The sequence below is a fragment of the Anastrepha obliqua genome, chromosome 5, assembly GCF_027943255.1.
Source record: "Anastrepha obliqua isolate idAnaObli1 chromosome 5, idAnaObli1_1.0, whole genome shotgun sequence".
Lineage (NCBI taxonomy): Eukaryota > Metazoa > Arthropoda > Insecta > Diptera > Tephritidae > Anastrepha > Anastrepha obliqua.
In genome coordinates, this window is record NC_072896.1 from 118,391,120 (window position 1) to 118,417,094 (window position 25,975).

At 34.6% G+C, this 25,975-nt stretch overlaps 1 protein-coding gene across 1 annotated transcript; it reads right to left on the reverse strand.

Moving 5' to 3' along the window:
• Positions 1–16,210: 16,210 nt before the first annotated feature.
• Positions 16,211–24,811, reverse strand: LOC129248946 (receptor-type tyrosine-protein phosphatase-like N; the record flags this gene model as incomplete). The annotated part of the gene is made up of 9 exons (XM_054888554.1): positions 16,211–17,394; positions 17,615–17,781; positions 17,856–18,053; positions 20,095–20,316; positions 20,394–20,961; positions 21,034–21,117; positions 21,216–22,613; positions 22,768–22,825; positions 24,751–24,811. Coding segments are annotated over 9 exons (3,327 nt in total), but the record flags the coding sequence as incomplete, so codon positions are not given.
• Positions 24,812–25,975: the final 1,164 nt, after the last annotated feature.

The following is a 25,975-nucleotide window of genomic DNA, read 5'->3' on the forward strand; positions in this document are numbered from 1 at the left end:
GAGCCATTGAGTGGGTTAACAGTTATTTGGCTGTTACTTTGTGTAAATAAAAAAAAGAAAAAAAGGAAAAAAGGAAAAAAAGAAACTCAAAAAATTAAAAAAAATTAAAATTTAATTTAAAAAAATATTAAAAAAAGTTATTTTAAAAAAATTTGCATAAAACTAAATAAAATCTAGAACCAAATCTGTACACAATTGGAGTGGTTCAATGAGCCATAACTAACAGTGAGGTTAATGGAAATTGAGCAATATTTTTTTTTTTTGCTAGTCAACGTTTTTTTTTATTTTTTTTTCATTTCATTTATTGCCCAAAATCATTTTAACATAGGAGTTTACAAAGTTATGATAAAATTAGATTATTTAGCATTATCCTAGTTAACGTTTTTTCCACTCAAAGCTATTTTTTAGTTTTTTTTAAACGAAATTAGAGGAGTTAAAAATTTCTATGTAAGCCGCTGTTTTCTTAATTTGAAAACGAAAAAATTCAAATTATATACTCATCAAAACTTTTTTTTTCTTTGTTCACTCTTCTCGGGAGCTTAGGGGCTCGACAAGACTTAGTCTTGCGTTGGTTTCGTTAATCTTTCTTCTGACAGAGTGGGTGATTAGCCTGCTGCGATACTTAATAGATTTTTATTCAAGACTACGCGAGTATTGAACACAAAAGCTAAATATAAAACTTCTTATCGATAAATCAGATATGGGCTCAATGGAAATGAATAACCTTAAAAATTTGAGACAACTTTTTTCAAGTTCAGTTAATTGTTTTGAATTTAATTTATAATGGTTTTAAATTTGTTTAGTTCTAAAACCGGTTTCTCTCCTAGAATTGCTACTTTTTTTACCAAACTGTTTGAGCTCAAAGTGAGTGTTTAATTTTTTCATTTAGGAGAGTTCGAAATTTGTTCGATTACAAATATTTTTCCAGAAATCACATTTTGTGGCAAAAGCGCAAATTTTTTAAATTTTGTATTCCAATATTTTCATAGTGCATAGAGCATAGTGGAGGTTTACCATTGTACGCTCCTAACTTTCACATCAGAGTCTTTCGGTCACAGTAAAAATGATGAGAGTATTTTTCTCGTGCGCTCGTAACGCTCTTAACTGCATACTAATATGACGAGTTGTAACGGGAGCATATATTTTTGGCCTAAAATTGCAGTTTAATCTGTTACTAATTTGAGGTTATGTTGCAGCTCGTAAGATAGTACGATTGAAGTTTAAGTCGAGAAGGCCTTTCGAATATAAGCGCAAAGTTTATGCTGCCGCATGTAAGAATGAATTTTAAATAGGGATAGAGAGATAACAGGGAACAACTCTCTCTCTCTCGTTTTCTCTACAAATCGGATACTGTGACTTGCGAATAAAACATAATTTTGAGCTCACTGAGTAGAGCACTCAAATGAATATATAATTTTTGAATTAAAAAGTAACTTCAAATTTCTATGAATGTGTTTGGCTTAAAAAGGCTCCAATGCGGGAGTCTCTCCTGTTCCATTAAAAGGTTATTCGAGCATACGAACGTCACCAGTAACTCGATCATGAATTCATAAATTATTTTTAATTTCTAATTATTTTTGGAGTTAAAACGTTAATTTTTTTTCTTACTCGCGTATATCCCGAAAAAACTTACGTGAAAGCGCTGAAATTCCCAAAGCAAATAAAAGAGTTTTAAACATTTAACGCTGGCTGTAAAATAACCCTTTGCATATATTCGCTCGTGAATTAAAAATTTCACGCATTAGTTTAAAATTCAAGCAAGGCCTTTGAAGCGCTGTGAAAAAGCTTTCAAGTTGCAAAGTTTGCTGAGCGCATGCTTTTTAGCAAATGCATTATGCTGCTTACAGAGATGTAAATCTTCTTCTTCTTTTAACTTTATTGTAGGATGCCCTGTTTTTTAACGAAAAATTCTATAAGTTATTGTTTTTTAAAATAAAAATATAAAATAAAATAAAATCTCATAATTCAAATCAAACCGAATTTTTTTCGAATTTTAAAAATTTGTGATGTGCTTTTTGAAGGCTCTTTGTTGCGAAAATTCATTTGTTTACTTAATTTTTCTCGATGCCGAGTATCAGTTGCAATACAGCACTGTTCATATGCATGTATGTGATGTTGTGTGTGATATAACAGAGATTTTGAGAGAGAGTGATGAGTGTTTGGGAGCGCTGTTCATTTAACTGCATACATTTGTGCGCGCCAACTAGATGTGTTTGCATTTGTGTGTGGTATGCGCCCAAGCTGAATGGACTGCAGTGAAGAGTTTGCGTACCCTAATACATATTAGTGTGCGCTAGAGAGCGCATGCCTTGTTGTTGCTGGTGCAGTGCATTTATACGATATTGAGCATGCGTTTTAAGTTTTTTTTTGTTGCTTGGTTTGCGCCCACACTTAGAGTTGGCTGTGTTGACAAAATATTTCGTTTTTGATGTATAATAGTATGTGTTTTTTGTTTTTTTTTGCTGTATGTATTATTTTGAATACATATTTTTCATTGTTGCTTCAATTGTTGTTATTTACATAAATTTGCCTACCAACTGTTATTTCTACCATTTTAAATCTCTTCCGCCTATGTTTATTGTTCTTGTTTTCTCTTCAACATTTTTAAAGGCCCTGCTTCTTCTGCATTTTCATACCTTTTTAAGTTGTTGCACGTAAGTAAATTCAATGTTTGTTGTTTATACTGCAATATTTTTGTTGCTAGTTTTATTTATTGTGCCCTTTGTGTGGTTGCCTGCAAATTTCACTAGTGAGAGTTTCTATTTCTGTAATTTTCTCTTGGTTTTATTTATTAGAAAATGTTTGCTATTATTTTTCCATACATATTTATAAATTTACACACATTAGCGTTGTTTATATTTATTGTATTGTATATTATTTGCTTTATTTCTTTGCTGGAACTTGTTGGAAATTGTACTTTATAATGCAAGTTATGCTGCTCCTTGCATATTTTCTTAATTTTTGTTCTTGTGTGTGTTGTTACTGTTATTGTTTTATTGAGCTTTAGTGGTACTTATTTTCTTGTATGTTGGAATCATGCAATATTTGCGCACTTCTTCTAATTAATGATTTTTATGAGAATTGAAAGCGTTTTTTGTTTTTTTATTTTCCATTAAGCGATTTTTATTAAACATTTATAATATGTACATGCGTGTATATGTTTACATGTTTGCATGTGTCTAATAGTATATGTATGTAAGTTATATATATTTACTCAACTTCAAATTTCCTGCCTCGCTTCTATGACTTCTAAGCAACTCTTTTTTCTGCTTTCTTTATGTTTTATTATATATGTATTTTATGTTAATAATTTCTTTTACTTAGTAAATATTTATTTTTTTAACGCAAAAAATCTTTTTGTAGGTATGCATGTTAAGTGTATACGTGTGTTGTTGTTTTTTGTTATTGTTGTTTGTGGCATGTAAAGTGTAATTTTGCATGTCCTGCTGTCAGCTACCATTTTCATCAGCGTGATTCTTAACCTAAATTTACATATTGTACTTGAATTTGTTTACTTCGAACTGTGCACTCAGCCAGTAGAGGTTTTTTTTAATTTTTATTATATGCCCTTTTTTCTATATATATATGCCTCAATCAATAAATTAACATTCAAATGGATATAACAACATTATTTTTTTATTTATAGTTTTTCTTTTAATACAACACATAAAGAGGAATGTAAGTTGGTTTAATATTTTGAATATTTTTCAATACATACACAAATGTTTTAGCTACATATATTTTCATATTTTCTTAACCTAATGAAGCTTGCAAAACTCCAGCAAATCTCTTTTTATTTTTTGTATAGATATTTTTTACAATAGTTTCACCAAAAATGCATGAAAGCCTTTATATGTTATTATTACTATTTTTAAATAGATTTTTTTTTATATAGAATTTTTGTGCTTACAAATAAATTCCATTTTATGCCGTTTTTATAAGTGTTGTTGTATGTATTCATTTATGTATCCATATGAATTTATTTTTTTTGTTGTGTGTGCTTTGCCTAATTTTTGCATTTCTCCTCTCAGTGTAATTTTTTTTGTTATTTATTTGTGTTTATATTTTATTGCATTTTCATATACATATTTTTCTCCTTACCCCGTCACCTAGTTTCAATTGTCTACATTCATAAGTTTTTTAAAAATAATTTTTCACTTTACTTTCCTTTACTTTACGTAATAACATCAATATATATATAATTTAAAATAATTTCTTCTAATACATAATATTTTTACGCATGTAAGCAATTAACAATTGTTGAACGTCATTTTATATTTAGTAAATAATTTAATATATTTTTTGAAATAATATGGTTTTCCCATTACATATACACATTTATATACTTTTTTATTTTTTATTATTGTAATACTCATAATTGTTTGTACGTTACATTTATTTGCATTTCTTTCTTGCAATTTTTAATTTTGATAAGTCTAACATATAAGCGTGGCAAATAATTTTGTTGTAGCTTTTTACTTCCAAATTAGTTTTCCCAATAATGCGTCCGTTGAAAATATTTACTTCAAAAATCAGCTAACCACAACTTTATTTAGGTGCACACAGTTTCAAGCTTTTGCTGCTGAAGAAAAACTTGCAGCAATCAAAAGCTCTAACGCCCTTAGAAACCAACATTCATACAACACTTCACCTCTGCTAAACTCTCCTTTATCTAAATACTAAACTCATACACTCTCAATCTCTGCGCACATCGCATCCTAAGCTCTGCTCTACAGAAACCATTTTTGTTTTTTGACTGTCAGAAAGTGTGTTCGTTTTTGTAGTAGCTTCGTCTAGGTAAGTTTGCTGTCCACTTTGATTTTCGAAACTCACCTCTTACCACGCTGTTACAGTTGTCTGTCTTCACAGCACTGCACTAAGTCCATCGAAAATTCCCCCCCTTGTCACGATTTTTACTTTTTCCCTTATCGCCTTATGGCGCAAAGCCATCACTTGCTTAAAACTATATTTTTATTTCCTGTTTTTCTTGTTTGTTTTTTATTTAAATATATCTTTTGTACTATATAACCTGCTTAACACCCACCCGCAAAGCACAAATTATACGTCAGGTTTAGTGGTCAGTGGCTGTCTCAGTTAAGCTCTCAGTATAGTCTTAGTGAAGGTCTTTAGGTCGCTGTATTTCCTGCATCGGCTACTAGTAACCCATTTGTTGCTTTACTCTTTGTTCATTCATTGTCTTTAGTTCGTTTTGGTTTTTTTCCGTCTTGTTTCGTCTTCAGTGTTTTTAGGAACTTATAATACCATATCTTGCCTATTACTTCTCTATCGTCATTCAACGCTTTCTCATCGAGGTAGAAGTTTTAAATGATCTCTGTGTCCTTTGTTTTTCGTTTTTATTCGTATATTTCTATTCTCTTTCTTCTCCTCCTGCTCCTCATCCTTCTACTTCACTTTGCCAAAGAATTTTTTCACTCATTTCCCTACGCTTAATACTTAGCCCACAAAGTTACCTACAAAAGCTATTGATAGCTGCTCTCTAAAGTATAGTTTGCTCGCTTAAATGAAGTATGCAAATCTAAAGAGGAATTTAGTACGCTGCTTGTCCAAGTGTCAAGTTTGTCTTTTACTTGGTCCTCGACAGCTAAGTAGAGATTGCAATTCAGCTCCTGAATTTTTAAATCTTGTTCATTAATTTTTATGGCCTCCACTGGAAAAATACGATAGTTACTTCTGTATGCCACTTTTTGTTTACCGGAATTTAATCTATTCCTAAACTCACTATACGTGATTGATGGCTTGCTTTAGAGTTTATCTGCGTTGATATTTGAGCGGCTCATTTGTTGAATGTGTTCTGGAGTATTAGCATTTCTATCTATAACTGACATCTCCCTGACATTGCTCGTAAGCATCGTGGAATTTTCTGTTATTTTTTGTTATTTTTGGCAGATTTTCTCATATTTTTGGCAGAAATATTTTCGACTCTGTAAACCTAAGTCTAAATATTTCGAATGCTCTTAACTCTTTTTGTAACACATTTTTTGATGTTATTAGGTTTTCGTCTCGAAACTCGGAAACTCAACGTTTTTACTTTTATAAAACAACTTTTGCTAATGAATAGATTTTTCAATACAAAGATTTTTGATCTCTGAAATGTTAAAAGCTCAGTAGTTCGAAAACCAATTCTCTCATACACCAAACTACTTTCGTTTCAAACCTCGTTGCTTCGAAACCTTTTATAAAGGGATTTCTGGCTCAAATGCTTATGAAGTTTTGAGTGTTTTGAAATATTTAGATTCCTTTTAGAAAATTAAATTCTTTACAGAATTGTATTCAAATACTTATTATCCATCAGGGTGTACTGTTTTTGCACTTTTTCTACTACTTTAGTAGTTTATTAGCTCCGAAGTGAGAATTTGAAAAAGCTTTTAACATTTTTTCCAAGTAGCCTCAGTACTTAGTAACTTAGTACTCCCTTACTGAAGCCACATGTAATTGGTTTCAAATGCTACAAAAGAACTCTGGTATTTTTATTAGCCAATAAGCGTTTCAAAATAAATGTTTTCAACTCTGATGCTTTTACGCTTCAAAGGTGTTGCTACCCATAAGTTTTAGCATTGGATGTTTCGAAAAAAATTTTGTGTTGCTTTGCAGTAGTCTCCTTTTAAGGCACTTCTGCTTGTGGTTTTTAGTAAAAAAAAGCATTTCTGTGCTTGCGAAATGTTTCTGATCTGCTTGCGTGGTCATTTGCGTGATTGCAATTGGATGGCCTCGAATAGTTGCCTTTGCTTGTCGACTGTAACTGGAATGATTTGAACCGCGTAATTGTTTTTTTTGCATCCTGTGTGATCTAATATTTTTATGGTCTCAATACCATAGAAACTGCGTTCGCAACACATTTCCAAGAGCTTCTGGTTTGCCAGTGGCCTGCTTGGCTTTGAAATGTTTGATGTGTTTCAGTGATATCCAAAGTGTTTTTAATAGTCTGGTATTGTTTTTTTTCAAAGCCTTGTTAGAAGTTTCTATTTGGTTTCAAAATATTTGCAGCTATTTCTGAATGCTGAATGCTATTTGTAAGCCTTCTCTAAGGCACTATGCGCCCACCAGACGGCGCTATAGCAACTATGATATTATTATTATTATGCTTTTTCACCGCTGTAGAGGTCCTTTTAGATTAAATGCCTGTAATTGTTGGCGTCCGTGATTCGGTAAAATAATTTCGGTGCGTCGTCTAAAGAAATTTCGGTCGAACTTAAGGGCGGTAAACTATTTCATCTAGCTTGCATTGCTCTCTCATTTCGCTTTGTGCAAAATAATGTCTCTTTCTCTTTAGAGCGCTGCTGAAGAGCTTTAAACCTTAAGCTGGCTCCACGCATTGTTCTCGCATTTCGCTTTGTGCAAAATAAAGGTTTTTTTCACTTTAGATCGCTGCTAAAGAGCTTTGATTTTTTTTTTTTCATTTTTCTTTGTGCAAAATAATGTTTTTTTCTTTTTGGAGCGCTGCTAAGGAGCTTGGAGCTTTTTCTGCCAGCTGTTTTAAGTTGCTTTGCGCTTTTCAAAGCTTTTATTGAAATTATTTGTTAATTTTTTTTGCTAACTCACATTTACTTCATTTTACCATGCATTAGCTTATCATTCATTGTTATATAATTTTTAAGAAGACTTTTTCCATTTACACCATCATGAAGTAGTGTGGATAAAACAAATAATACATAAATAGTTGAAAATCAATGAAATTATTTGCTCATTTTGCTTTTTTGACTAACTTATGCGCTCAACATTTCAATTAGTTGTGTGTTTTTTAGTTGTATGTTCTTTTGTTTTAATTTTTTTTTATATTTTATATGAGTGTGAATAATAATTAATTATTTTTTTATAATTCTGCATAATGCATTGTGTATTTATATATAAATAGTTTTTCATAGTTTTTCTACGTAGACATCCAATAGCACACAAAGTAAATATTTGGTTTCTGCTTAGGCTTGCGGCTATGGCCGGCGCAAACACTGCAGAACTTTGTGCTGATTTTGCTACGCTTTGTGGATGTTTTTGTCTGAATTACAGCACATTTTTTGTTTTTCATTTTTAGTTTTTGTAATAATTACAACAATCATACACATGATGAATTGATGAAACGTATGTACGTATACTTTTGAATATAATAAATTTTTCATTTATATGTTAATGCATTTTTGTTTTTTTTTTTGTCACTGTGTTTTACTGCATATTTAATAAGCTGAAAAATTCTGCTTGCTTCACTACTGAATATCGCATGATTTCTAAATTATTTGCTGCTGAAAACTCTATTCATTTAAGCGACGTTTAATGCTGGAAAAAACGGCATTGAAATCTCGTGAAAATTCGCTTCCTTTTACTTCAATGACTTCCTTGCCTCTTCTACATTTATAAACACTGCTGCATCGTTTTTCAAATAGTTTATTTTGTTTTTTTGTTTTGTTTTTATGTATGTCATAACGTATTGTATGCATAATATTTATATGTATATACTGATTTTTGAATTTAAATAACTTAATTTTAGTTTTTTCTTGGTTTTTGTATTCTTTTATCTACCACATTTTTTGGTTTTTTTATTCTTTTTTTTCTTTAATTTTATATTCGGTATCTCAGTTGGTGATGGTGTTTCGAGATCGCCACAGTTATTGTAATATTGTTTTTATACTTTGTTTGCTTTTTGCGAAAAAATTTGTGTTTTGCTTTTAATTACTGTTTCAAGTGTAATGTTTGACATTTGAGTTTTGGAAAACTCAATAACTCAAAATTAGAAATGAAAGGTTTTATGTTTTTCAACATAAGGAAATTAGAGTTTTAGTAAGTTAATGCTTAAGCTTAGGAGAGAGTAAGTTTTCTAGTAATTTTTTGTTTTTTTACTTCAATTGTAATTTATTTGTATATATATATGAATATATAGATATTAAGGATTTTTAAATTCTGTTTTCAAACTTGTTTTGTTTTATAAATACAATTGCGCATAAATTTAACGAACTTTTTACCTGTATATATTTTGCTTTATGTATTTCATTTAAGTTTTGCTCTAACGCTTAGTAACAACTTTTCGAAAAAACGCTAATATTTTCACTATAATGCGAACTACATTTTTGTTTTTGTTGTTTTTTATGCCGTAACATATGAATAATTTATATAAACTGTATTGTAACTTGAGAATTTTTCAACATTTTTTATATGTATGTATTTACTCTTTTTGTTGTTGTTGTTGTTTAATATGTAATCTTCAACTATGCGGCATATTTATAAATGTTATGCACGTATATGTACTTTAAATGTTTGTATGCATGATTGGGGCTTAATTAATTTTTTCATGAGTTTTTATTTGTATTAAATTTTTATTGATTTACATTTTTTGTTTTGTGATTTTGATTTTTTTGGTGAATTTGAATTTTTTTTATAAATTTGATTTTATTTGTGAATTTTAATTTTATATGTGAATTTGACGTTTTTTTCATGAATTAAGTTTTTTCTAATGGATTAAAAATGTTTTTGATTTTAAATGATTTCTGCGTTTTTCATTTTATTTTATCTGCGTACTGGTTGTTATTGTAGAGCTATAGCCATGCGTAAATATATAAATATTATATGTATGCACATATTTTTGAAGTTTTTTTTCGTGAATTAAATTTTTTTTTATGAATAAAAATTCCTTTTAACTTTAAATGATTTCTTTTAATGATTTCTGCGTTTTTCATTTTATTTTATCTGCGTACTGGTTGTTATTGTAGAGCTATAGCCATGCGTAAATATGTAAATATTATATGTATGCACATATTTTTGAAGTTTTTTTTCGTGAATTTAATTTTTTTTTTCAGAATTAAAATTCTTTTTAACTTTAAATGATTTCTTTTAATGGTTCTTTAATGACTGCTTATTTTATCTGCGTACTGGTTGTTATTGTAGAGCTATAGCCATGCGTAAATATGTAAATATTATATGTATGCACATATTTTTGAAGTTTTTTTTCGTGAATTTAATTTTTTTTTTCAGAATTAAAATTCTTTTTAACTTTAAATGATTTCTTTTAATGGTTCTTTAATGACTGCTTATTTTATCTGCGTACTGGTTGTTATTGTAGAGCTATAGCCATGCGTAAATATGTAAATATTATATGTATGCACATATTTTTTATATTTATATTATTGTTGTTTTTTTAATTTCAAGGTATTTTTATTTTTTTAAATGAAATAACCAACTATTATTATTAATTTTATTTTTACATCATGCAATTCTTCTTGTCTTAGTTGAATTTTAAGACAAATTTCGATTGTTTTTTTTCTTCAAGTTGCATTTTACCTTCATGTGGCCAAGCCAACTGAATTGAACTGTCAAATGCCGCTAAAATACGCTAATAATACCTTCAGTATTTCTTTTTATGTATTTGTTGTTCACACAAGCGTTTAGCAAATTGTTAAAGTTTTTTTTTTTTTTGTTTTTGTTTTATGTAATTTGTACTATTTAGTATTTTTATTGAAAATTATTTGTTGATTTCTCAGATTTTTCACATTTTTCCATCAATTCTTTAATTTCATTTTATTCTCACTTGAAATTACTGTTTATGTACTCGTAGTTTGGTGTATTCCTAAACTTTCATTGTATTGTTGTTTCTTTGTTCTCTCTGCCTGCACTTCTGTGCCAAGCAATGAGGTGAGATTTGCCATGCGACTTTAGTGTTGACTGCTGTGCATGAGGTGTATTGTGCATGTTTTGTACCATAGTTTGTTAGTATGTGTGTGTGTAGCTGAGAGCTGAGTGTAGTTGAGTTGTGGAAGTATTTCATGTATTAGATGATATTAGATGATATTTTGTTGTAAAAGCTGGTTTTTCAAACAATTGTCTACTTTTTGGAAACAGTGCGTTTTTGAAATACACAATTTTTGTCATGCAGAAACCCCAAAAAAAAAACAAAAAACAAAACACAAAAACTTGGAATGAAGTGCCCAATTAGGGCAGTGTTTCATAAAACTGAAGGAAAGCATTAAGGCCTATCATGTAGATATTTCCTAATTGTTAAAAGAAAATACTCTGTGAATTTAAGTCAGCCTTAGCTTAGTTTATAGAAATTTAAAAACCGCGTCTAACCGACTTTAGAAACTGCATACGTATATTAAGTACAAATATCATTTCTGAGTGGCTTTACAAACTGTTGAACCAGGACAAGGCATTAGAGAATCTGAAGATTCCAAATCAGCAGACTTTTGTATAGCCAATTTTTAGAATTATTAACAAAATCAGTACACCAAATTTTTGAATTATGAACAAAAAAAAAAAAATAATAATAATAATTTTGAATATTTATAAATTTCCTATAAGACGTTTAGTGTGAAAATTTATTTTGAAATGTTATCAAACACAAACATCTGCTCCGATACCTCTACCACTTTTCTAACGCCAAAGGTATCGTCAAAATGTTGCTCGAATAAGAAAAGCGAAGAAGCAAAGAAGTAGCATAGCAGTCTTGATTATGAGAGCCTCAAATAGTAAGGAAAATGTCTACTAAAATGCTGATATGAGTCTGTAGCACCAAGTGATATCGGAAAAAGCTACTGCTTAGAAAAGGCAGTGGAAGGAAGGAGCTGTTCGCAATGCTCTTATTGAACTATCAATGCAAAACAAAAAAAAAAACAATATTAATAAGTAAATAAATAAAAGAAAATAAACTAAATCAAAATACCAAAAAAAAAAAAAAATTAATAAATAAAAAAATAAACAAAAAAATTACTAAAAACAACAAAATTTCCAAATTAAAAAATATTTAAGTTGCATCTAAGACAACCGCCAAAACTTTAAATTTCTTAGTAATTTCTGTTAAAAATGACTTTTTCAAGAATTTCCAGATGACTGCTTACCAGTCTTCTTCTTCTATCTTCTACTTTACAGGTGAGATAGTTAAAACTTTCTTTAATCGATATTTGCGAACGTAAATTCTGTAAAGGCGAACCCCAAAAGTGAAAAAAAGTTAGTTAACAATAAAATAAATTAAAAAACAATAAAAAAAATGTTTAATAAAAAAAAATTTAAAAACAATTATTAAAATAAAAAAAAAATTACAAAATTAAAAAAAATGTTTTTAAAAAAAATATATATAAAATAATTTAAGTTACTTCTAAGATAACCGCCAAAACTTTAAATTTCTTAGTAATTTCTGTTACAAATGACTTTTTCAAGAATGCTGCGAAGCCAGTAGGGAATCCAGATGAGGACTGCTTACCAGTCTTCTTCTTCTATCTTCTACTTTACAGTTGAGATAGTTAAAACTTTCTTTAAACGATATTTGCGAACGTAAATTCTGTAAAGACATGAAATCCGTACAAAGCGAAAATGTCTTTAAAATGTTACCAGGAAAATATATTTCATTAGACATCATTTTCAGATTGCTAGCACAAGGCAATGGGAAATTGGAAGGCTCTAACAATAAAATTGCTATTAAAAAAAAATATATATATATATATACCATATAACTTAAGTCTCAATCAGTTCACTGTAAATTGCAGCAAAAATATGCTCTACTACATTTTGCGCCGAAATAAACTTAAGCGGAATAGACTTTAAAGTGACAAAAGCGAGTAGGGTTCGTTTAATATTAGAAAAAAAGCATTTTCTTCTCGTATTGCAAAATATGTAATTACAAGGGTTCCCATTCAATATAGTCAATGTAGTTCGTTGGGCCGTATTGTTGAAAGTTTCGTAACTTTTGTGATCTGTCAACAGTTCTATGAATTCCAACAGGTTTAATGAGATTTTTGTTTCGCAAATGATTTACATTATTTTACTTGTATTTGCTTTGCTGTGTATGAATGACATTTGTTAGTTAAAAAAAAATATGTGCGTTTAAAGACTTCGCAACCCTTTCATCTCCTCTATTTTATGCAGCTTTTAGCCCAACTTCGTCTCCTGTATTCTCTTACATTCTTCTGTGGCTTTCAGTTTTTGATTTCAATTATTTCATTTACTTGGCGTGAGCATATAATGCTCTTTAATAAATTGTGCGCTTTTAAAAACTTTCTGCCATTATGAAATAGTTATTAGTGCGAAAGCTTGTTGAAAGCTTTCACGTGTGAAATCCTTCCCTATTAAAAAGATATTTATTGGCCGGCCACCTATCTAGTTAGCGATCAACACAAAACAGTGACCAGTTATTGCAAAGGAGTTACTAGCCGCTTTTAGAACGATAAACCAAATACTGCTGTTATCAGCTGTTTATTTCTTTACCGTTAAAATGGTTATTTTTAACCATTAACTTATCGATGTAGTTTTTAATCGATCCGGATACCGCGTTGATCTCACATTGACTGTAATCAGTTACTCTTTTGTGTAATCACTAAGTGGCGCGTATGTAAGTTTTATGGTTATGAAAACCTTTTTACTGTTTATTATAAATAGTAATCATGTGAGACAGTGCAATTGATTTCAAGTTCGCATGTTTTTAAAGATTGCAATTTTTATTTTGAATATTTTATATTTTATTATTTTATTGATTTAAATTTTTTATTGCTTGTTATTATTTATTTATTTTTATATTACTTATTCATTCAATAAAATTTGGCGAATTCACTTTCAAAATTTGTGCGCCTCCATTTTTATTAGTGTTTAATTTTTTTTTAGGAGTTTGTTTTTTTTTTGTTATGCCTCATGTGATTTGTTTTCGCCATTATAAAAGCTTGTGCTCTTTTAATTTCCATTTCAAAATAACAAATTTGCAAAATTCTACAATTTTTAGCTGCCCTCGTAGAAAAGTTAAGTAAAATTGTATCATTTCGAAATTTTGCAAATAATGCAATTTTGAAGTGCGCAAAAAGGCGTTAAGATATACCAAATAAATTGTGTATGTATTGTGTTTTATATGTATGTGTACCTACACGCGTATGTATATATATTTATTGAAATAATGCACATCAACACATAAATAATGTATACATGAATTTAAGAGTTTTAGGCGTACTGCACATACCTATGACAAATGATGTGTGAATAAGAGAATTATGAAAGCTTGTGGCGGTGAGTGAAAGCGCAAATTTTTGTGTCTGAAAGCTTGTACCCATTAGTGGCAGCTCACACTTGCGTGTGAAAGCTTACATATGTAGTTATGTTAAAGTTAAGTGTAAGCTTTCTTTTTGTTACTGAAAGCAACTAATTGATTGCATGTGAAACCTTTCAGTTTCAGTTTCACTTTCGCTTTCGAGTTCAAATTCTAACCTGCATATGAAAGTTCGCATCAGCGAAAGTTCAGTATAGTTGAGGGAAAGTTGACTTTTCTTAGTGAAACCCCCCTTTTTCTTGGTGAAAGCTCACTTTTCTTAGCGAAAGCTCGTTCTTATGAGTGAAAGCTCACTGTTCTGAGTGAAAGCTTGTGTTGCATAGAAATCAAATTTTTTCGTTCCGAAAATTCTCATTTTCTACTTCAAGTTTGCTACTACTTTCAAAATCATTTTTTTCGCATTCTTTTGTGCTGCCAAGCTTACATTACATCAAAATTTAAGTAGTTATGTAGGTTAAACTCTTTTGAGTGAAAGCTGACTTTCGCGGTGAAATCTCACTCTTTGAAGTGAAAGCTCACTGCTATTAGTAGAAGGTCACATCTCTAAGTGAAAGCTCCTTTTTTGAAGTGAAAACTTGCGTTGCGTAATAATCAAATTTAGTATAATATAATTTTTTTTTGTTGCGAAAATTCTCATTTGCTTAGCTTTCACTCTCATATAATTATGAACTTCGTGCACTGAAAAATTTACTACTTTCAAAATGATTTTTTTCGTATTCTTGTGTGCTGTCAAGCTTACATTACATCAAGATTTAAGTAGTTATGTAGGTAAAAGCTCACTCTTCTTAGCGAATGTTCGCTCTTCTGAGTGAAAGCTCTCTTTTTTAATGAGAGCTCACTTTTCTGAGTGAAAGCTCACTCTTCCAAGTGAAAGCTCGTTTTTATGCGTGAAAGCTTGCCTTGCATAATAATCAAATTTTGTTTCTTTGTTTTTGTTCCGAAAATTGTCATTTGCTTAGCTTTCACTCTCATACCATTATGAACTTTGTGTTTTGAAAAGTTACCACTCTTAAAGTGCATTCTTTCGTATTATTTTGTGCTGTCAAGTTTACATTACATCAAAATTTAAGTAGTTATGTAGGTAAAATATGTACATATATACACACAAATAGATCAAGTAGAAATCAACTAAAGTAAATTTTTAAATATTAATTTGACTTACTTTTGGTTTTTGTTTAGCTTGGAACGCATCTGATGTGGTATTTTTAAATATGCATAGTATATAAGTACATAATGTGGGATTTCTTTTTCAATTAATGTAAATATATAATATATATTTATGTATATATATGCATAGGTATATATGTATTTAAATGTCATTACTTAGCGTTTGTAAATATGTATGCTTATGTTTGATAGTACGCATTTAATACATTGTAAATATATGATTTTGCACATAAATTTGCGAAGTTGATTTATTTGATTATTTATCTTTAGGTACACATTACACTGATATATATGGATATATGGTATATGTATTTATCGTATGTATGTATAGTCGTAGGTAATTTGTTTGGTAAGACATTCAAACATATATAAGTATGTATGTTTATATATTTTAAAATATTTTGCACATCACAATTAAATTTGCCATAATTTAAAACTAACACAAATAGTTGTTGTAGGAACATTCAAAAAACATAAATATGTATATCTATAAAAGTTTCCTTTAAAATGTTCATTTGATTAAAATTTGCTACCAAGAAGTGTTAAGTGGAGGTGTCGTGGTGGTGGTGGTGGTGGTAGCAGAATGCGCTGAGCTTTCAAAGCTGCTTTTATTGTTTTTGCATATAATTTATCAATTATTTGCTGCTGTTTGCTGGCTTGTGGGGCGAATGAAAAAATTTTAATTCAAACCATTTTTACGGCCTATATGTATGCTTCGTTTTTTCCATTTAATTTTTTTTTTGTAATTTTTCAATCGAAGCGTCTCTTCAAATATTGTATATGTATGTATATGCGGATAGTTGTGTATTTATTGTTGTTGTACATGTATACGCGGTTATTTCAAATAGATTTCAATGCACATCGATAATACTTTCTTTACTTACTTGCATAATAGCATATTTAGTTGTGGTATATAATTAATTCATGTCTTTTTTTCACTTGAAATAAACATTTAATACGATAATTTTCCATTTTCCATTTTTTTTTTCAAATATATTCTTATGTTTTCGCTTAAGTTGCATAAATAATTGTTTGTCTTTGCATGCTGTCTAAAACTACATATATTTTGGTTGTGTGTGTTGTTCTGATTTGCTTGTCGCGCATGCGCAATTTACTATTATAAGACGCACCGCTTCAATGGGCTGGATTGGTTTGATATATTGAAGCGGCGACGCGTTAATGGAAAAGCAAAATGCAACGCATGCGCGCCCCACTGAACGAAGTCAAGTGCCAAAAGTGATTGTGTGAATTGGCATTTCAATATTTTTATGCGTCGTATGCAAAAAGCATAGCAATGCAATGAAAATTACACGTTTTTAAATTAATTAAATTCTCTATGCTAGTTTTGAAAAATATTTTTGTAACTAAAAACTTTTTAAATTTTTTTTTTTAATTTTGTCCTCAAAAAAAAAATTAAGCCTGCTTCTTGCCTCCCAAATTTAGCCTGTTTCGAACTCGCCAACTTACTACGTGCCTTGAAATAATATTTTTTTAACTTGTTTAAGTTTTTGTTAAGTTTAACTTTTTAAAAAAGTTAGTTAAAAAAATCGTTTGAATAACTGACAAAAAAAAAACCAACCGCTCTCGCGCGCTTATTTTATACGCGCGTTCAACACTACACCGCCGCCTTCGCTTACTTTTTCTTCACCGCCACCGCTGCCGTTGCACTCTTCGTTGGCGTCGCAGTCGCTGCTGTTGGTGCGGTTTTCGACTCCTTTACCTCCGTTTTGCCTCGCTCTTTCTCACTCTTCTCACTTCCCTTTTGTTGCTGCTCCTTTTCTTTTGTGCCTGCCGTTGCCGACGCCGCTGCCGCCGCCGTGGTTGATTTGGCAGCAGATTTGGATGTTGTTGGTACCACCTCCTCACTGCCCGCTTCTTCCTCTTTCAAGGTGCCTGTTGTTGTTTCTTTTGCCTCCAGTTCGCGCTTTTCATTCGATTGATTTGCTGGCAGCGCCTTCAAAATTGCATGCACCTCTTCGGCCACAGCCATTAGCACGAATTCGAATTGTTGGCGCGTGGCCACTAATCCGGCGCGTTGATCGCGTAAATGTTCCAACGTGGCGGCGATATCGATTTCACGTGCGCCCTTATTCATGCGTCCGAGCACAAGATCGAGCAGTATGTAGGCACCGGTGCGGCCAGCACCAGCGCTACCGTGCACCACAATCGGGCAGGAGCGGCCGCGATAGGACTTGTTCACTTTTCTGAAATTAAAAATTTGAAATGGTGAGAAACATAAGGGACTCTTCAGCGCTTGCTTGCCTCATTCTTTTTACTTTCCCCGATCTCTAACTCTATTTTTCCCATCTTTACCCTTTTTCCCTTTCTCTTTTCAGTTCATATTCAATTAAGTTTTTTTAATATTCTTTTAAGTTTTTTTATTCTTTCTTTTTCTTCTTTCACTATTTGCAAGTTTTCTCTTACCTTCGGAAGTCCAGCAATGCTTTAGCTTGCGTTGGCACGCCCCCCTGTGGCCAGGAGAGGAAGTGGAATTGTGTTACTGTGCGCGTCTCGCTGGTACGCAAATTCTTCAGATAGAAGGAGCGTACGAGGTAGTCATCACACCATATATGCTCGCTCACCAAGTGAACCTTAAAATTGTAAATAAATGGCATAGAAATAAAACAAAGCCTGCCTTGGCTGCATATGAACTGTCAGCACTCACCTCATAAATGTGATAAACCTCGGCGCCCTCTTCAGGCCAGTAGCGTGCGCACGCGATCTCACCGTTTTCTTGCAGGCGACACAGCGATACAATGACGACAGCGCCTTGTTCCCAAATCATTTGCCAGAAGTGTGCCAGAGTCGTCGGTAGTGGTCCTTGGGCGGCGACGTAAGCTGGTGCGCGTGGATCATGGTCGGTCTGGAAATGAAGGAGAAAGAGAGTGTGTGAGTATAAGACATATATGTGAGAGAGAAGCTGAATGAATAGTATAAGAAAATTATATATCATAATTGGGATTATGGTGACGAAAAATATTTATAGCGCATTTTGCGGATTTCCTTAAGGCATTATTATTATTCGGCCACCGTACCCGAATGGGTTGGTGCGTGATTACTCGGAATTCACAGAGAGAACGTTGGTTCGAATCTCGGTGAAACACCAAAATTAAGAAAAACTTTTTTCTAATAGCGGTTGCCCCACGGCAGGCAATGGCAAACCTCCGAGTGTATTTCTGCCATAAAAAAGGTCCTCATAAAAATATCTGCCGTTCGGAGTCGGCTTGAAACTGTAGGTCCCTCCATTTGTGGAACAACATCAAGACGCACACCACAAATAGGAGGAGGAGCTTGGGCAAACACCCGAAAAGGGTGTACGCGCCAATTATATATATATATATATATTATTAAAAAAATTTAAGAAATTCCATTATTTATAGATTGCGAATATATTTATGTGGCTGCCTCGTCTGGTCTCGAAGCTCCGCCTACATGTAACTCAGTTTTTCGGCGCTAGTTGAGCAATGGTTTCGTGTTAATTAATAAGTATAAAACGACACACCACAACCAAAAGTATGTGATTCGCGCATCCAAGAACGGCTGATTGACATCGCCAATGCAGCTGATAACATCTAATGTAAATATTAGTTTCGCATTGATCAGATATTCTTAATGCGCCAAGTCTTGGAACAGACCCAAGAAAGGAGAATCGGCACACGCTATCTTTCTGTTGATTTCAAAGCAGCGTTCGACAGCATGAATAGGAGTTGCCGATATGCCGTGATGTTTGAATTTGGTATTCCCTCAAAACTAATACGACAATGCAAAATAATGCTGCTCAATACCAGCAGCGCCGTCAGAATGGGGAAGGACCTCTCCGAGCCGTTTGATAGCAAACACGGTTTCAGACAGGGTGACTCGCTGTCGTGTGACTTATTCAATTTGTTGCTGGAAAAGACTGTGTGATATGCGGCTCAGTCACTCAGGCACAATATTTTATAAAAGCGTACAATAGTTGGCGTATGCGGATGATATTGACATCATCGGCCTTAACAACCGCGCTGTTAGTTCTGCCTTTTCCAAACTGGTTAAAGAAGCAAAGTGAATGGGTCTGGTGGTGAATGAGGACAAAACGAAGTACCTCCTTTAACCAAACAAACAGTCGACGCATTCGCATTAACACCTTGAAATCCAACGTAGAATCTCTCTTGCCAACAAGTGCTACTTTGAACTAAGTAGGAAATTGAGTAGTAAAGTCCGCTCTCAACGAACAAAACTAACACTCTATGAAGCTCTCATCATACCCGTCCTAACGTAAGGCGCAGAAGCTTGGACGATGACAATATCCGATACGACGTCACTTGGAATGTTTGAGAGAAAGACTTACGTTGGCGACGGCGAGTATAATGAGCTGTATGAGCGTTACGACGAAATAGACTTAGCGCAGGGAATAAAGATCCAGCTGCTTCGTTGGTTGAGTCATGTCTTCCGAATGGATAAAAACGCACCGGCACTGAAAGTATTCAATGCGGTAACAGCTGGGGGAGGAAAATGAAGTCCTCCTCTAGGTTCAAAAGCTCAGGTAGAGAAGGACTTCGCTTCACTTGGTGTGTCCAACTAGCGTCGGTTAGCACGATAAAGAAACAACTGGCGCGATTTGTGCAACTCGACCAAAATCGCGTACGTAGTTATCGTGTCAATGGAGAAGAAGAAGCTAATACCATAACCTCCTTCTTGGCACGAAAACACTGAATTTACTTAAGGCCAATTGCTCTTATGAGGTAAGTGATGTAGTGTATAAGATAGGATGACTGAATACTCTGTAAGCTGTAGGTCGAAAGAGTTATATCAGTCTCGCTACTTCTATGGAAATTTTAATACCCCCTTCCGTGCAGGGGTTTTGTGTTAATAAACAAACAAACTAATTCAAGGTGTGACTCTAAAAAAGATCTTCCATTGCTTACAATTGTCGATGCATTGATGTAATCCAAACCCTCAGCGTTGGCCAAGTGATTGAGCACGACTCGTGAGTGATCATATGGTAGCGGAGCACCTGGTCGATTCAAATTAGCGCATTGCGGTTGTTGTGCTGCATCACGTGCACTCGGTTCGGCTTCATAACGGCACAATGCCTCCCATTCTCGCTGCAAACGTCCCTTGTTGCGCAAATGATCCTCCATGTAAGACTAGAAGAAGAGGGGAAAGAGAAATCAAATGTTAAAATGTGAAAGCTCTACACTCATTTGTTGCTTTCCCAACTCACCAACACCATATGACCGGTCGATATATCCATGTTGGTTAGCGCCGGTTCCTCACTCCATGATGAAGTGCTTGAGCGCGATGATGGTGGCCGATCATTTTCCTTACTCAACGATGTTATACGACCACTGGCTACCGGCTCGGGGGCACTGCCCTTGCCAGCCATGCGTACACGACACAAATCTTGATAGTCTTTGCTGCAACTCTCTGCGCCACTAATGCCCGAATGGAGTCCACTCAACTTGTCACGTTTCTTGTCATGTCGCTTAATCAGTATCAGTGTAACAAAGATAACAATCACAGCTGCAGCGCCGGCACCAGCAAACATGTAAGCCATAATGTGTGTCACATCGGGCCCTTGCTCGGCGAGCTGAATGCGTGACGCCGAAACTACATCCGAATCGTCTTTGATCTTATCGCCAACGCCAGCATGGAGCACTGTGAAGCCCAGGCGGCGCAAGATGTTGTTCTTTACGCCGCGATTGTCGTTAATGATGCGTGCAATATCGGCGGCGGTCTTGTGTTCGGGGTTATTTGAGTCCACCCGGAAAGAGACTTCGTGCGGTTGAACGCTGTTGGGGAGAAATGCAAATATGGTATAGTTTTATGGTAAGTGGACGAAGATGCGGTGTGTTGTGACTTACGTTAAATAGGTAAAGTATCCTTGCATATGTAGTATGTTGGCCAATTCGTTCATGATGCGCACACCGTCACTCCAGCTATCGATACTGAAATAACCAAAAAAAGGTTGGGGCGGTGTTGAATTGTATGATTAGTTATTCTAAAATGTAAGTCTGCTTTATTTCTTCTCTTTTAATTCACTTACGGGTTCTTGACGAACACATGCGCATATTCGGTGTCGACAGTGTGCGGAGCATGATCTTCATCGGAATGATCCTTCAGCACCTTCTTCTTCTTGCTACCCTCCTTACTGCCTTTAATATGCGCTGGTAAAACCTCCTTGTTCCCCGCCTTCACGCTTTCGGTGTCATTCTGCTTTCCCGCTGGCTCTACGGCATTGGGCGGCGGTCCGATCAATGGCCCTGGTTTCTTTACATCCAAACGTTCATGCCTCGTAAACCCGAACATGCTGGCCAGTATTTCACGTGCCTTGGCCTTGCGTACTTCCTCCTCATCCTCGGGCACATATACTAATCCACCTTCCGTAAAAACGGGTCGTGGTTTTTGCGCATTACGAGCATAAGTATTCGAGGAGAGCATCGCTTCTTCTTCGAAGGGTGTCAAAGAATTGCGTATGAGACTATCCTCGAAAGCCATTTGTTTGCGTTCGGAGTCACTGGCATAATCATCTGCGTTGTTGCGTTTGTATGTGGGCAAAAACATCGGATCGGATTCATCGATCGCATTTTCACTGAAATCATGATTCACCAAAGGTTCTTGCTCCAAACCTTGCTCGGCGGCCAATTCGCGGAAGAATGAGCGCTGCACTGGCCTGCCTTTAACTCTGTCTGCGTGCTTGCTTGAGGTGCGTTTGAAAGAAGCAAAATGTTCCGGAAAGTATAATTCGTTGGAATCATTCGATAGCTCATCCGGCACATAAACCGGTGGTGGTGCCTTTGCCGCCACTTCACGTTCGCGCTCAACCACCTGTTCAAGTTTTTCAATTGCGCTACTCGGATTACGTTGATACGGCTGCGGATCCGGTTCAGATGCGGCTAACATTTGATAGAGTTCCAAGCGGTTGCGCGCCTCATTCGCTTGTGCTGCCTCAATTTCTGCTGCGCGCTCCATTTGTTCACGTTGTATGCGCGCTCGCTCGTTCTCCAAGAAGGTGTCCAATACATTCGGATCCATTTGGGGTTGATCCTGTGCGTCCAATTTACCGAAATGTGCCAGTTCGAGCGGATCATGACGAAGTTGACGGTCCTGCAACTGCAATTCATGTAGAATAGTGTTGAGACTGTTGCCTTCCTTAACCGGCTGCTGTTTTTTTAGTGGCGGATAGAAATACCGTTCGTCAACATAATCCTCTTCAGGTGGAGTGAAGCGTACGAAAGCCATAGCGCCAGCGGGATCGAAATCGGTTGGCGTGGGTGCCAGGTTGGCGCAAAGGTTCGGGGGTAGCTGAGTCTGTTTTTGGAGTGAATAAAGAGTGCCTTGAATGCGACATTGTACGTAGGGATGATCCCAACCAAGTCCGGCGCCCTGCAATTCTTCCAGCATTGTGGCGAGGGTGCGAGATTGCTCCTCCGTGAGAGGTGTTCTGCGAGATCGGAAAGGGGACAACAATTTAATTTTATTTGTTTTTGGAAAGACAGAAGACGAGTAATCACATAAAGTGTAAGCAATAAGGGAGAGAGAAGGAGAATTGCTTAAAGAAAGTGAATGAAGGGAAATGAATGAAAGAAGATGCTTACTTTTCTATATCCTCCACATCGACGCCGGTCGTTGGTATACATTTTCCAAATATTTTATCTGTTTAAGAGAATTAAATTAAAAATATGACTAAATATTTTTAATAATATACGACGGCTTTTATTATTACTATTATTATGATTATTATAATTGGCGCACACCCCCTTTTTGGGGTGTTTTCCTTCTCCTATTTGTGGTGTGCGCCTTGATATTAATCCACAAATGTAGGTACCTAAAGTTTCAAGGCGACTTCGGACAGCAGATACTTTTTATGACGAGCTTTTTCATGACAAAAATACACTCCGAGGTTTGCCATTGCCTGCCGAGGGGCGACAGCTATTAGAAAAATGTTTTTCTTAATTTTGGTGTTTCACCGAGATTCGAACTTACGCTCTTTCTGTGAATTCCGAATGGTAATCACGCACCAACTCATTCGGCTACGACGGCCGCATCTAATATAAATCTATAGTCCATTCAAAAAAATTTATAGACTAGCCACTATTTTTGGAACACAAATTTTGGAACAACAAATTACGCTTGTTTTACTCTGTGATTCAGGTCTCATTGCAATAGATTTATCTAATACTTCCACAGGTCGAACAAAACCCAGTTAGTTATAATAAAGAATAATAAGCGCTCTAATTGAAGGCTTCTTATGAATTTGGGCACTGCCTCGTGCTTTTTTGTTCCACATTACCAAATGATTCGGAGTCATATCACATGAATATCTGAGTTTTTCTCTAGTGAGAGGTGGATGCGTTCTGGTGTCCCGCCACTCAGCTTCCAAAAACGACAGGTCCTACTACTAATTCTAGTTTCCTGAAATGATAACGAAGACAACATAGTCTCGTATACTATCAAATGGGAGTTTGTAGGGTCTGTTTAACGCGATTTAAGAGCCAACTTGACGCTTCTCTAAAAGGGAGCGTTAATTGTTTTGCTGTCTTTTAGGGTTTTGGTAAGCCCGAAGATAGGTTCTGGTCCACCGAATTTTGATATAGGCAGTCTGCCTGTTCGTTACCGTCGATACCATCATGTGCTGGTATCCAGACCCACAAGACGATGCTTCTTGGCGCCAAGGTATTGAGAATGGTGAAGCGGTTTGGCTGAGGCACATAGGGAGGCGTGGCTGTCTGACTAAATACGGATACCCTTCGAAGTATGTAGTAGTTCTTCCTAGTCATCCTATGCCGCAAATTTCTGTGAAATGGATCTGTGCTTGATAAACGAAAACCTTACGCTATTTTAGTATTTATTTAGTTGGCTAATGTGTTGATTATTTTATGTTGCCATTTAATATAAAAAACTCGTTACCCGTTTTATTACTCTAACACACAAATTATATTAAAGAGACTTTGCAGGCGTCACCAGAAGGAAAACTCGTTCATTTGTATTATACAAAAAGCTGAATCTAAATATCTAAATCTAATAATACCAAATAGAGCTTTACTCAGTACCCTTTTTCTGCATAATGTCTCGCAACAGGCACCATCCACCATTCCCTAGCCACAATACCCAGTATACGAATAGGAGTTTTCATTGTGGCCACAAAAGGTTCCCACAGAAGCTACAGGATTTGCAGACGGATAAATGTGCATATCATAGGTTCGGAGGTATCTGATATGAGATCGGCGGCACAATCCAATAAAATACATACTGGAGCCCCATAAAGCGTGATTCTGTGAGGCAGAAATCAAATCGAAGCGAATTTGAGTTTGGATTCCGTCTGCATTATTATCACACTATGGACTGAATTATTCTGCTAAAACTGTTAGGATGAAAGGAATCTAGGTAAGTAGATCCTTAAAGCCATTGCCGTGATCGGGACAAGCCTTAATAGTTTTAATATGAAAGTATGCGAATGTCACAAAAAAGGGAGTGTATTCAAATTCTATTAGATTAATTCTATTTTTCTCTATTGTTTCTAAGAAGAAATATCGGTTAATTTATATATTTTTTATATTTATATTAAAAACTTAGCTTACCATCAAAACAGACTTCGCTACCCTGAAGGCAAAGCGTCCGCACAAATTGACAGCCTGCAATGAAAAATGAGAGATAAATTAGAAATGAAATGTATTATTTCAAAGCTCTTAGCAAATAAGAAATCGTGAAGTCATTCGATATAAAAGCATAATTTTGTTCATTTGTGCGTTGTGCAGCTTCGTGTAATTGTAATATATTTTAGCTACCATCCATAATCAATGGGAAAAATTGCAGCTGTTATCATGTGTTAACCAGTTTTATGCCTCCAAAATAATTTGAAAAAGATATTGATATACACTTGAATATGCCCTCTCTTCCGAAAGGAACCGAACTTTTTTAGAAATGGAAACAACCAGTGCAGATTTTCTCTTGCATAGCACACCACCAGATAACATTTCCATATAGAAGAATGGGTCTGACGACAGCAGTATTAAGCCAATTAGCAACCTTAGGTTTAATTCCCCAGGTCTTACCTAAAGCTCTCTTACACGCATAAGAAGCTAGGTTCGCTTTCCTAACTCTTTCTATCATCGGGGTAAGCTATCACCTTACTGCCCATCGATTCCAGTATTAACAGAAGCTTATTTACAACTGCGTTCCATGAAAACGGTGAGAGGAGTCCACCTTGCGGTGTACCTCTACTCACCAATCTCTTGAGCGCCGATTCTCCTAGATTCGCTTCAATGATTCTGATATATAGCATTTTGTCAATGAAGTCTACCAAGCCCGGTTCTACCCCAAAGATGAGTGAGTGCTGCAATGATTGCCTGCCCCTTCAACATTGTTAAAGGAACCTTAAATATCAAGAAAACCAGCTAAAGTAAATTCCTGTTTGTGCAATGAACTCTCTGCTATGTAAATAAAGTTATGTAGAGCTGTCTCCACCGATTTCCCTTTCGTGTAGGCATGTTGTGACGTAGAGATAAGATTTTTATCTATAGTTAGGTTTGAGTGAAATTCTATCAACCTCTCCAAAGTTTTCCGTAGGAAAGAAGAGGTATATGATCGCAAAGAAAGCAACCTCTGAAGGTTGCTAGTAGCCAGTGAGTTAGATATCCAGCGACTTTCTGCAGTTCCACTGGATAAATACCATGTAGACCGGGTGATTTAAAAGGTTTGAGACTTTCAATCGCCCATAAGAGTCGGTCCTCAGATATAGCGTCTATTCTGATTTCACGACAGTGCACTGTGTCTTCCATGTCATGCCCAGTAATGTCTGAGCAG